Raw genomic sequence first — 14263 nt, forward strand, 5'->3', positions numbered from 1 at the left:
GAGCTTGAGTCCTTGATTAAAGCTGTAATTGTATATCTTACTGAGCCAATGCACTTGGTGAAATACAGCTTTACAGCTCTTAAAATTTACTGCGCCTCTACAGTGTTCCGCGTAAGTAAATATTTGCTCCACCTGCCTGATTAGGGTGCAGTGAGGGACGTCTCCGCCAGGTGGCACTGTGTGCGCAGTTTCACAGATATTAATATTGCTGTAGACTTGTTGAGACGTACAGTATACACCATGCAAATCTGCAGTCATTTGAGCATATATTTTGTTTTATTGGCTCAATTTTAAACCTAATACTTTGTGATGTCCAATAAAAAAACTGCATCAGGGCCCCTGAGTGCAGCTGTTGTATTTTGATACAACATGCTGCTGTCATGAGGGCATAAACAATGGCTGGCAGCCAAATGTCACTCTTGACTAGTGTAACATTGGAATCAGCTTTCCTTCCACATCACTGTTTGTGTATTCTTGTTTCCTATGTGAGACTACTCTTAGGCTGAGAGTTATTTTTCCAGAAACTTGCACCAGATCTTGAGATATTTCCAAATATAATAAAAATATATTTGTTTCTGTGGTCTATGTATTAGAATACAGGAGCTACAGTGTCATACACGGGGTATTAAAAATACATAATTTCTTATTCTTACAAAATATACCTCTTCAAATGTTAGTAGAATAACATTAAAAAGGAATATCAATGTATGCCTTACAATGTGCAGTGATCTTCTTCTCTTTTTGTCACTGTATGAGTTCTGCTGCTGTCAGGCATTCTGTTGAATGCTCCGAATCCTACTTTGTCAATGAACGTTATGGGACCTTTTTAAACACAGCTGCGTAGTATGTATATTGTTATGTATGCATGTTTTGAAAGCATATTTTGACTGGGTACTCTGAGTGCATGACAAGGAAGTCAAAAATCCAAAAATAAAAGTCTGATTCAAACAAACTGAACTACTTATGAAGCAAAGGAACAGAAATTCTTATCAAAACTCAACAAATGAGCTGCTCTGATTATAACAACTTTTGCATGTCTTCAGAATTGGTAAAAATTAGTTTACAGTCATGAATGTGGAAATCCCACACTGGTTTGTAGACTCAGAATTACAGGGACACAAATGAAAAGCTTCTCTCATCTCAGCATACCACCAATGCAACATAATTACTGTCAGCACTTCTACAGAAAAGATGAAGCCAAAGAACATGGCATTCCTTGGCTAAACATATCATGTTCTCTCAGTTCTGCTCTTAGCAGTTTGAAAGTACTGCCAGCGAGAATGTGTTTTATGTCCAAAAAACAGTGTTGGTCTTAGTTTGAAGCATTGAAGAGCTTGACCTTGACCTCACAGGACACAAAAACGGGGTGAACACGATGAAGCGTGCTGTGCATTATGTTTCGATGCATTACATAAGCTCCGCAATGGATACTGCTCTTTCTACTGTATTGTGTCACATCATTAAAAATAATGCGTCATCTCTTTTGATGTTACGCTTGGTGCTCTGTGGGCTGAGTAAATAACCTCAAGTGACATTCGACACTCTTCACAAACTCAAAAAAGTGAGTTCTAAAACAGGAATAAATGGACTTGTGTTTATGTAGTGCACTTCCAGTCTATCGATTCCTCAGTGTGCTGTGCAACACTTGCCCCATTCACCCATTTACACACGCATTCATATACTGGCGGCAGAGGCTGCCATGCCGACCTGCTCAGCGGGAGGAATGCAATGCTTCCTATTCAAGGCATGGTCAGCCATCTGCGGCAATCTGGGCTTGAGCATTGTAGCCCAAATGAACTTCGACATGCAGCCAGAGCTGGGGATCGAACCACCGACCTTCTAGTTGGCAGAGGACCCACTCTCATCCCTGAGCAACAGCAGATCCACCAAAGATGAAAACAAGTACAGTGGTAAAACATACTTCTTATGGCATCATTGTTTTTACAGCATGAAGAAGAAGAAGAAGAATCAACTTTTATTGGCAGTGTATATATATATTTTTACTTACACACATACTGAATTTTACTACTGCATTTATCCCATCCTTAGTTGAACACACACATGCAACACCCAGCAAATTACATGCAGGGAAACACACACAGGAGCAGTGGGAAGCATCAAGCACCAGGGGGGCATATTGGGAGGTTAAGTGCCTTGCTCAAGGGCACATCAGCCAGCTAATGAAGGGGGGAGAGCATTTTATCGCATTAATCACTTCACCACACCCAAATTTTTCCTGCCCGTCCGGTGGGGGAATCGAACCGGTGACCAAGGTACTGGGCTTCTGTCCGTTTGTTGGACTGAGAGACGGAGGAGAGTGTATGCAAGTCGCAATCTATAAAGAAATCTCCCTCCTAACATAACAAGATTTTTCTGCTCTCCTCATACAAACTAAGTTGATGGTAGAAACACTTTGAAAAAGTTTCCTAAAACTAACTACATGATTCTTGCAGGCACGGACAATTTGACGTCTTATAAAAACATTACTTGGCCACAGATCAGTGGTCGTGAGTTTTAGCAAATCTGAGATGGCATGAAAGAGTATATTTTTTTTTTTTTTACCAGAAACGCATTCGAGACATCAGTTTACCAGCACAGAGCAAACAAGCACAATATGTCTCCAGTTTCTCAGTCTTCTCTATACTTTATTCAGCTGTGTACCAAAAATCATCTCATTCACTGACTGGTAAATATAGTAATTTGAACCAAAGAGCAAAATGTAACGTGTGCCATGAAATAAGAGGTCAAATTAAGAAAACTAGGTACCACAAAACCAACCAACACAAGACGCCACAGGGTTACATTTAAAGCTGAGACTTTCACAATGCAGTAAAGAAAAATCCATATTAGTGTCAACATATGAAGGCTGCTGTTAATCAAATGTATTTAGATTACATCTGAAGGAGCCAAGCTTTTCTCCACTGCCATGAGTGGGGAGAAACATTTATGTTTAGTGACCACAGGAATACACACAAATATCATTTCGAGTTGTTTGGGTGGGCCTTCATCTACCCTGTGGGTTTCCTGTACACGTTTCAATTAATCATGCAAACAACATATAGCATAAATCAACTGACACAGAAACACACACACACAGAAATGAAGCTGAAACTCTGATATAACTGAGGAAAAGGTGGCCATTTTGCCCACATTTCCAACATAGTTCTCCCAATTACATATTTATTACAACGGTGTAAGCCTAATAAATATGGCTGAAACTGACAATCCCACAGAGATAAAAGGCATCTAAAAGGCAAAGTATAAGATAAGACAAGAACTTTATTGATCCCACAATAAATTGTTGGATGTTGGATAGATGGATTGGTTACTATGGTCCGCAAGAAAACACACAAGAGTGGGAACTATTCAGTGAAACAACTATGAAACGTATTGTGCGCAGAATGCAAGCAATTCAATGCAGAAACAAAAGTTTCAATAATGTTGTTGACAACATGCAGTTCAAAGAGGAGATACTGTTAGTCCTTGATAAGACATAGTGGACACTTGAGAGCTGTGAAAAGCATGTGCTGTTTCTTTATATTTATTTCAAGATCTTCTGTCAGCTATACTTTAGATTAGATTAGATTAGATTAGATTCAACTTTATTGTCATTACACATGTACAAGTACAATGCAACGAAACGCAGTTTGGCAGCTAACCAGAAGTGCAATAAGCAGTATCATACTTATGATGATCCAATTGCTTTTTCACAGACTTAAATCCCCACTTGTTAAATTCCAGTTACTCTTATGTCTTGTGTCATCAAGGTTACACTGATGGAGAGTTTTTCTATGGCCTGCCATGCTTAACACTGACCAGCTCATCAAGATATTTAGATATCATACCATTAAAGTTGACCCTTTTTTTTAAGACAAACATAAATTTAAAGGCAATTTGTTATTTTTCCATCACAATGGACTGGGTTTACAGTAGACATGTCACAGCAGAACACCCACAGGAGAATTAACGATTGCAGCATTTAGATTTAGATTATTTCAATTCACAGTCCCATAGCTGGAATAAGGTGGAGCAGAATGATTCAAATGACCACACCTGTGTTGTCAGTGGCGTGGCTCTTGACATGTGACTCTGCTGCATTAGTGCTTCAGGAGAAAACAACCCGTCATATCCCAACATGTTCCTGCCGCACTGATTTGCATTCCTCCTTCCTTTCTAATGAAACGTTACTTCACATCACAGTGAATCACCAACTATGGCCTAATTTGATGCAGGAGATATAAATATTTCTCTTTATTCAAAGAAGCACACAAAACATGAATATGACCACTATACACAGTCTTCAACAGCCAGCCACAACTGACAAAATCTTTTACATTAAAGCAGTTAATGAAGTAATGGTTTCAACTGACATGCACCTGTCAACATGATTTGGTAATTTTTTTTATCGGGTTTGCAGCAGGTCAGCTGGCAATGATGATGCCGGGTGGCAGAAGAAAAAAATGGGAATTTTTGGGATTGCTTGGGAGGTTTGTTGATTATGTGGAGGATTTTTTTTGTTGTTGATTCTGAGAATAATGAGTCAGTCAGCTCTATTTTGTGTGTGAGCTCTCTCTCTCTCTCTCTCTCTTTGTCTTTGTCGCTGTCTTTGTCTCTCTGTGTCTGTCTGTCTGTCTGTCTCTCTCTCTGTCTCTCTCTCTCTCTCTCTCTCTCTCCTTTATCTGTTGTGGGACGCCCCCCTCCTCCTCTCCTCTGCGCCTCAAAAGCGCGATCCATGGTCCGAAAGCCTCCCTTGTCTCCGTTTTTCTTCAGGATGGCATTCTTCAAATATCTTCGCTCCGTTAAGAGTGATCTTATCCTCTTGTTAACTCCGTTTCTTGTTCTTCCGCTGCCACTAGTGATCGGGACTTCGGTATGTAACTGATCTGGATAAAATTGCTGATTTACTTTATTTGATTTAATTGCTTTATTTGTTTTAGTTCAAGTTTTTCACAAAGTGACAATTCTTTTATGTGTGTGTTTTTGACACAAAAAAATGTTGTGAAAAGTTGTGTCTTTGCATTTTATTTGGCAACACGTGCGCTCAGAATTGATCTAATTATGTTTCTAAAAAGTGAGTTTAATTCGGGAAAGTTTTCACCTCGCGCACGTGCATTTTTAAAAAACGAGGGAGTTGCATTCATTAAGCAAATTCAGCTCGCCATACACTTTTTCTTTTTACAATTTTGAAGGAGGTAAATATGAATGAGTGTGATTTGCGCTGGTTCTCTCTTGCACCTGTTGATGCGGCTCACAAGTGCGCAAAATGCATGAGAACTGCCGAGTGTTGCCTCAGGCGGGAGCGCTCTGAAGTCTTGTTGTTTTAACTCCTTGTTGTTAACATGAAGGGTCGTGTCCAGCGTGGGAACACAGAGTCAAAGGGCTCTGTCTGCTACCTACATGTGACATAGAGACATGCACGCAGGCATGTAAGCATGTTGTGATAGACCGCAGGCATGAACAAAGACATGACAGACAAGGCAGATGAGGGGAACAGAGTGTGAGGTCGCACACTTTAGGACTGTCTGCTTGCTGAAGACAAACCAACTAAGGCGCTCTGAGAAAGCTTGAAAAAGCCTTAATTATCCAGGCTGCAGGGCACAAAATCATAAAGAGGTGTTTAAAGACCTCATAATGATCCAGACGAATGCAAAAGCAGGTAACAGGAAACAACAGAACAATAAACACTCTTATCTTTACTCTTTGACCCCTAAACATCCCTTTAAAGATTATGCAATAAGTTGTTTTTATAGATTACACGAAATCTTTGGAAAGGTGATCTTGCATCTGTGTGCATTTGTCACATTTTGTTTTTACATGTATTTCTGCAGGAGGCAGAATGTGCCTATGTGATCATCCTGATGGCAGTTTACTGGTGCACAGAGGTCCTTCCATTAGCTGTGACAGCCCTCCTCCCAGCCCTCCTTTTCCCCTTGTTTGGCATTATGGAGTCCAAAGACGTGAGTAAAACAAAGTGCAGCAGTGAGCAGAATTTTGCTCAGTGAGATGAATTTCTGCTGACACACTCTGGGTGGTATTGCTGTCTCAGGTGTGTATGCAGTACCTGAAGGACACAAACCTGTTGTTTGTCGGGGGACTGATGGTTGCAGTAGCCGTGGAGCACTGGAATCTGCACAAGCGCATTGCCTTGAGGGTGCTGCTCTTTGTTGGTGTACGTCCAGCGCTGTGAGTGGCTCAGATTCGCACCTCCACAGCAGATTCTCTGTTTGGCTGGTCACCTTTAAGACCTATCTTATCTGATCAACTCTGACAATAAAAAAACACTGGAGATAGATTAAGAAACTTCAAGCTTATTTTATGGTTTCTCTCTTGTCTATCACAATTTAAGTGTTATAAAACACTTGAGGCCACCTCCTCCAATCCAAAGCACTAACACTACTTCTGTTTTTTTTTATATATGTATATTCCTGGCAGATTGATGTTGGGTTTCATGGGTGTGACAGCTTTCTTGTCCATGTGGATCAGCAACACTGCAACCACTGCCATGATGGTGCCTATTGTCCAAGCAGTGCTGGAGCAGCTCAACAACAGTGAAGCAGAGATACCTCAGATCCTCAGCTCAAACGAGCAGGTCCAGACGTCAGACGCTGACAGCAAACAGCCTCCACAGACCGGAAAGCAGAGCGAGGGACAAGGTGAGCTACAGTCACCTTCAAGCGCAATCTGTCTGGCAAAGAAAGTTCTAAGATAAAAAAAACACACAACTCTTTTCACTTCATGCTCTTTGTTTGAAGGCTCAGTGGTGGTGACTTTCTTGGATGCTACAGCGGAGGCTGCGAGGCATAAAGAGGCAGCAGAAAAGAGGAGAATGTGCAAAGGGATGACCCTGTGTGTCTGTTATGCTGCCAGCATTGGAGGCACCGCCACGCTGACAGGAACTGGTCCCAATCTGGTCCTCAAGGGACAGATGAACCAGTGAGTGTGTTTTTCAAAGTATTGTTCAGTCACCTTCTATAGCTTTCTGTCTTGTTCTATGACATACTTTAAAAATCCTTTGTATTGGTTTCCTTAGGCTCTTTCCTCAAAACGGAGATGTGCTTAATTTTGCCTCCTGGTTCGGCTTTGCCTTCCCCAACATGATTCTCATGCTCACACTGGCCTGGCTTTGGCTGCAGTTTGTCTTCATGGGATTCAAGTGAGTTTGGTGATGGTTAAAGCCTAATTATAGTGACAGAGACTTGAATCCACATCAAGAAACTTTAACCGCATCAGGAATGTGATTGAGTGTAGAGGTGACAGAGAGATTTTTCCCATGTGATTCCTCTAGCTTTAAGAAGACATGGGGCTGTGGGGCTGTGAAGACAGAGAAGGACATTGCTGCCTATAATGTGATCTGCGAGCAGCATCGTCTGTTGGGGCCCATGTCCTTTGGAGAGATAAGTGTCCTGAGTCTCTTCATTCTGCTGGTGGTGATGTGGTTCACAAGAGACCCGGGCTTTGTTGAGGGCTGGGCGACCGATATCTTCAACTCCAGAGCAGAGTTTGTGCACAAAATGTTTCTGTTGTAAACCAAATTTTTGAGAATGATTTGCTCTGAAGAAACTTTCATGTAACCAAACGTTGTCACTGCACTTCTCAGGTATGTGACTGATGCCACAGTGGCAATCTTCATTGCCATTCTTCTCTTTGTTCTGCCCTCTAAACCCCCACGTTTCTGTTCAAGAAGGACTCACAGTTTTGAAATCGGTGAGGCATTGTTCCAGAAGAATTCAGATCACATCATACAGGAGGAACCATGTTTCGAGAAGTAGATTCTGTGAAATGACCCTGACATAGAATCTTTTTGTATCTGCAGCACCCCATCAAGCTACTGGTCCAACTCCACGTCTGCTCACTTGGAAAATTGTCCAGAAGAAGTTACCATGGGGCATCGTGCTTCTTCTCGGAGGAGGATTTGCTTTGGCCAAGGGCAGTGAAGTAAGTGACAGTCGTACTGTAATGTTAATAGGAATGGGGCCAAGACCTTACTCACAGTATGGTATGAATAATAATGTCACCAGAAAGGGAAGTGCGATGTTTGCTTTGTGATCGGCTGTGTTTAAAGTTGCAAAAGATTTTTAAAAAATCCAACTCCTTTTTTATACTGTTCATTGTTGATATGTTCCCGCGATAGCCATCATATGTATTTCCCATTTGTAGTACCTTTCTATGGAATGTTTTATTGTTATTGTTAATTTTAAACCCGCACTGAATTCAAATTGCCTACTTATGCGCAAGGAGATTTACAGGCACAAAATGTAACCCAACATTACTGTATTTAATTGTGTCTCATCTGAATCAGCTTAAGTATTTACAGCCTTCTCTCCTGTCACAGCTGCATGAAGTTACTTGTTTGAACGTGTCCTACTGCTGGGAGTTCAAGTGTTTCCCTAAAAGTGCTGCTTTTGTTTTATTTATTTTTGCATTTTTATGCTGCAAATAGGCCTAGAGTTTTATTTCAAAAGATGCCATATATGATGCACAAACCTTAATTATAGTATAGTCACAGTGGATGAGTTAATGTTAACTCAGCTGTTTAGATGTGTACTGTGCACATTTCCAGAAGAGACTAACCCTGTATGTGTTTGTTATGTAAACCTCAGGATTCAGGACTGTCAAAGTGGATGGGAGATCAAATGGCTCCCCTGCAAAACATCCCTCCCTGGGCAATAGCTATCATCTTATGCCTGCTGATTGCCACCTTTACAGAGTGCACCAGCAATGTGGCCACTGCAACGCTCTTCCTACCTGTCTTAGCTTCAATGGTGAGTTCTCAGAGAGACAGAGATATGTGCTTGATTAAAGAAAATTAAACAAATGCAGAAGCAGAAGTCAAATGTCCAAATGCCGCGGGACAATAACCTTTAGTAGCACTGGTTCAGTAAGGTGAAGTACTACATCATGTATTTATATTGAACTAATTTCCCCAACTGGAGTCCAGCATTGAAACTACTCCTAGTGGGAACCGGCCTATTTTCCCTTGTTTGGCTACCCATCTTGTTGGTCATTCAGGCTGAATATGTTTGGTCCCCTTCCCTGGGCCCCTCCTCCCATTAATAACCTGCCAAACACACCAATTCAGCCCAGTGCCTTGCAGTGCTGCCCACCCTACTGCTGCTGAAGAATAGCATCACTGTGCCCACCAGTCAAGCAGAGAGCACCATAGCTGGGTTGTGAAAGACAGTGCAAAGCAGGGGTATTCAGATTAAGAAATTTATGGAGGGAAAAGCCAAGTGGGTTCCACAAGTGTGTTCAAACCCTGGTATGAAAAAAGAGTGGGAGAGACATCGGGTCAGTTACATGCAGCTGAAAGTGGGGAGATGACACTTTGTGGCAGCCATGGCTTGTGGTATGTCACTTACTGTGTCATCCTGTCAAGTGACTCTTCAGTGTTTGATTTAAAAAAAAAAAAAATCAGATATGACAAAACTCTGTCATCATAGTGACTTGATATACAGCCTACAGTTTAAAGAAGACAGTTTAAGACTTTTCACCCTTTGTTTATTTTGAGAAACAGAAATTACTGTGCACTTGTAAGCTACTGTGCTGTGGGATATGTAATTCAGCAGCAAATTCCAGAGTAATGTTTTCTGCATCTTTGTAGTCTGCCATTATCGCAACATATGTAGTGCTTTTCTATTTTGGATATTATGATTCAGCTCCAAGCTAGCAGGAATTACATCTTAATTACACCCACCTAATGAGAGTTTTCTCTCCACAGAGAATTGCACACATTTCACTCTGAGTTATGAGTCAGTGATTACGGCTGCAGAAAAATAGCCAGATGGAGGAGTGGAGGATTTTGTTATCAAGGCTGTGTTCATCCCTGTCTCAGACTGTTGAACCTTTCTGTGTGATTATTGCAGTCTCAGTCCATTGGAATCAATCCACTGTACGTCATGGTGCCTTGTACCCTAAGTGCCTCTTTTGCCTTCATGCTGCCTGTTGCTACGCCTCCAAACGCTATAGTCTTCTCTTATGGATACCTCAAGGTTGCTGACATGGTGAGTGTGACAGTGGTTTGTTGGGTTTATTCAGTAAATTATATGTTCAACATGCAAAGTTGTTACTTTAGGGCCACTGTTAGACTCTAAGGATAGCTGAACCACTTGCAGCTGTGACTTGAAGTTGCTAAAATAAGTTGGATGAGAAGACGTCAGCGTCAGTCACTGGACCATTTGTGCAGTCTACATTGATGTGCCCCAAACAGTACACCCCAATGTACCACTGCGATCAAACAGACAAACATGTTGCAAATAATCCCAGCACAATAAAACAGACAGAAATGCTGCAAATCATTTTTTGTCAGATTATTTGAACTGGTGCTGCAGCTAATGCTAGGTTAAGGGCAGATATCTGCAATACGTGTAATATCTCGTGTCACCATGATGTCAAAATAAACAGGAAAAAAAACACATTTTCACTCATGTGTCAGATCCATGTTTGGCACTTCAGTCTGATAGACAGCAGTAATGCACCTTTAAGAGAAGAAGATTCATATAGATTATTGTTTGTGCTACTAGCATCATGTTTACGTATTTAGTTGTGCTGTGAGACTTTGCAGCACGCCTGTCTATTTGGTTGTGTTGTATGTGATTACAGCACATACAACACAATCCTTAAGTTTCAGTACATTGAGCTCTCTCTGCTATCTCAACAAGAGATAATATATATTAACTACGGAGGTCAGAGCTGCTGGTTGGTGGATTCTATTACCTTTGGACAGAATCAGACTAACTGTTTCACCCTGTTTCTAGTCTTTATGCTAAGATGCTAACCAGCTGCTGCTCTCAGCAAGAAAGTGAGCATTTTCCAATATGTCCAATATTTAATATGACAGCATTCTCTTCTTTTCCATCAGGCCAGGACAGGAATAGTCATGAACATTATTGGAATCCTTTGCATTACACTGGCTATCAACAGCTGGGGCAAAGCCATGTTTGAACTGGACTCCTTCCCTGCGTGGGCCAATGCCACCGGAGTGTGAGCCTGGTTCTGCCACAGGAGAAGATCCACGCACATCCTGTCCTCCCTATTCACAGGTGCCAGACAAAGACCTCTGGTCAGAGCAACAGCACGGGACACGGTGGAACGCACGCATCTGAGTGCTGCTAGAATACAAGCCCATCGAGGCTTACTGATACCTGACACTGGCTTGTGGAAGAAAGTGGTGACAAATATGATTAGGAATGAAAGAAGACTGAAAAATGAATTTTTTTTTTTTTTACTGTATTTACACTGTATCATAATGACATTATACTTTGATTTATTTCTATCCTCAAGAAAGACCTTTTAATGCTCAAAGCAGCCAATTCCAGAAACATCATTAAACTCCACTCTTTTTTGTCACAGAAAAACTTAGGAAGGGCTATTCATGATGTCAAAGTTTTTAGAAATGTTTTATGTAGTTACATGTAGCCATGTCTTTCTGGCAATAAGCCATATTGTATAAAAGCTTAACTTAACATTTAACAACATTTACTCAAGTAATGCACTTAAGCACAATTTTTGAGGTACTTGTACTTTACATAGAGATTTACATTTTTTTTCACTTCTACATTTTTGTCCTTCACAACATTTCTGAAGGAAATATCGTCCTTTCGACTCTGCGACATATATTTAACAGCTGTAGTTTCTTACTTTTCATATTAAGATAACATACAAGATAACGTGATTATGGACTGAACTACACTAATGCATTTAAATTATCCCACCTATAGAAGCCCTGAGAGGCAAATGAGGCGAAGAATGATCATTTTACATCTGTGAAAGTTTTGGCAGGTTTTTCTTTCAAGTATGAAAGTTTTTGCAAGAAAAAAATTGCTGGGATCAAGTGTTTGTTTCAGTAATACTCAAGTCAGCCAAGAGGCTTATGTGCACCAACACCCCATGTTCCAACAGGACTAAAAGCTCTTGTGTTTTCTTCCATTTGAGTTTTAATTTTTCCATGCACTCTTAACATAAGGTGGGCTGCAAATATTATGCCTGATTGAAAATTCTTTTTTCTCTTACTTGTCTCTCAGGGCTTCCGTACATCATACACAGATACAACATTAAGACAATGTAAAATAGTAATCCAGTAACATCACATAACACTGGAAAGGGCATTTCAGTCTACTGAAAACTTTCACTACTGATACATTTTTGTGTCAAAATCTCTACTTGTGATCTGCCATTTTTTACATCACACTGTTGCTTCATCTATACACTGCGTTGATTTGTACATCAGGGTGTATGGCAGTTTGTTGCAGTTCCAGCATCAGCTGAACTTTGAAATGTAGCATCACTGCAAAACAACAAACCTATGTGCCTTCTACAAACTTGTACTGTCTTAATAACACATTTTCAATATTTTTGATCAATACAGTATGTGCTAACAATGTGAAATGTCTCACTGCAATGATGACTTCTGGCTGAACTGTAATAAAGTGGTGTTTAAGAACCAATGTACATTTCTGTCTCTTAAATTCCAAGACCTTAATATTTGGAAAATTATGAAAAAATATCTTCATAATCTCCATATTGAAGAAAGACTATTTCACAGAACTGTGACAAAGTATCAAAACAAGGAAGATACAGTCAGTTGTTCATGTCATGCACATATATTTTTATAGTAAATTCTACAAAAACACTTGGTTTAAAATATAAACCACTGGTTTTACAGCAAGATCATTGCTAACCTAGTATAGGCTTTAAAAAAAATTAAGAGGCTTTAATAAAGCAGGGCAAAAAAAACCTCGGTCTTAGTTGTAAGAAACAGCATTGTTATCCTTCACTGTCATCCAAAACAAAATGATCTCACTTTCATCACCTGTCGGCTTTTTCTCAGCTTCACATGACAATAAACTGTGTTTTAAAGTGCACACGTGTTGCTCTGCCTCCTGTTTAGTGACTTCTTGTCTCGGGCACAAAGCTGATATAATCCTGTAAACACAGTGCGGAAAGCCACAGTAATCCTGGACTGAAAGGGCACACCTAATGTACGTAGCCAACAGCTCTGTGTCATTGTCCTTTAGCCGACACTTTGCACGAGCCAAGGGTCAAGGCAGTCATTGTCCAGCATTGTCTTGCGTCATAAACATTATGGGCTCAACGAAGACATTGCACATGACTCCGTTTAAAGACCCCAGAGCTCTTTATTACAACCCTTTGAGTATGATGAGAATTATGTGTTAGCGCAGGACAAAAGATCATCATCAATTATAAGACTCTTCAAACACTAAATCGGATGTGTACACATATAAGGAATTTGACTCTGGTTTAAGCCGCTTTCAGTGTACTTGCACACTGTTCCAAAAATGATTTTCAGCAAGGTAATAATAGACATCTCAAACCACTGAAAGTAAAAACAAAACTGGGGAAAATAAGAGAGAGACAGAACTATTTTGCATATTCAACTGACTGGAAAACTAGGAGTATATGCATTTATCCAACCTAAAAGGTATCAGTGGCCATCGACATACAATATGGCATGTGTTTCTGTAAATTACAGACAAATTCAAATAGTGCAAAGGAATAAGCATTGAATTGAATTGATTTTATTGACACTATAGCTGCTTCTCAAAGTCAAGGATACTTCCTTGTTACGGCAGGTCCTTCCATGTTGGGTCGTCCAGAGGCTATAAGACTCTTTCCTAGCATGCATCAAGTACTTTGGAACAGGCTAGCAAGATTCCACTGTTGCACCATCTGTAATGCTGTCCCTTTGCTCTCAATTGCAGTTATTAAAATGACTGGCAAAGCATTGTGTGGACAGATGACGGTTGGTAGTGATAATGCTCCTGGTGGCAATTCGCCTATTAAAAGAAGACGGAGAAGAAGAAGAAACACACACACAGAATTGTGTTTACTGTCATCTTGCTTAGAATGAGTACTGGCATCCTTGAAAAATGTAAAGGACTCAGTCTTTTCATAAAATTTGAAGCATTCTGGACATTGGAAGAGTCCTTCAGCTGCATTCAGTGACTGAAGACTGATTCCACTGTTCATTATAGATATGGCCTGTGGATTCTTGTGCCTTGTTGTTTGCTCCATAGCACCTACTAGAGGGCAGATGGTGAAACAGGTTGTGTCCAGGGTGTTAAAGGTCCGTAGTGATATTTCCTGCACATTTCCTGACTTTGGAATCCTAAATGGAGGGCATGTTTGCACCAGTGACTTTTTCTGCAGTCCTAACTGTCCGTTGTAGTCCGTTGCCACCCTGTTTAGTGGCTGATCCAAACCCCTCAGTGATGAAAGTGCAGAGATCTGCATCTACTGATGCAAG

General features: G+C 40.6%; 1 protein-coding gene across 1 annotated transcript; it reads left to right on the forward strand.

The window, feature by feature from the left end:
- The first annotated feature begins 4698 nt into the window (after positions 1-4698).
- slc13a5b (solute carrier family 13 member 5b) lies at positions 4699-12444 on the forward strand. The gene is made up of 12 exons (XM_046389751.1): positions 4699-4870; positions 5829-5957; positions 6047-6183; positions 6433-6653; positions 6753-6933; positions 7031-7153; positions 7286-7498; positions 7598-7704; positions 7814-7935; positions 8601-8762; positions 9864-10001; positions 10859-12444. Exons 1-12 carry the CDS (start codon positions 4733-4735, stop codon positions 10982-10984), a joined length of 1797 nt encoding a protein of 598 aa, XP_046245707.1. The 5' UTR covers positions 4699-4732; the 3' UTR covers positions 10985-12444.
- Positions 12445-14263: the final 1819 nt, after the last annotated feature.

Source organism: Scatophagus argus, chromosome 5 (assembly GCF_020382885.2).
Source record: "Scatophagus argus isolate fScaArg1 chromosome 5, fScaArg1.pri, whole genome shotgun sequence".
Taxonomy (NCBI): domain Eukaryota; kingdom Metazoa; phylum Chordata; class Actinopteri; family Scatophagidae; genus Scatophagus; species Scatophagus argus.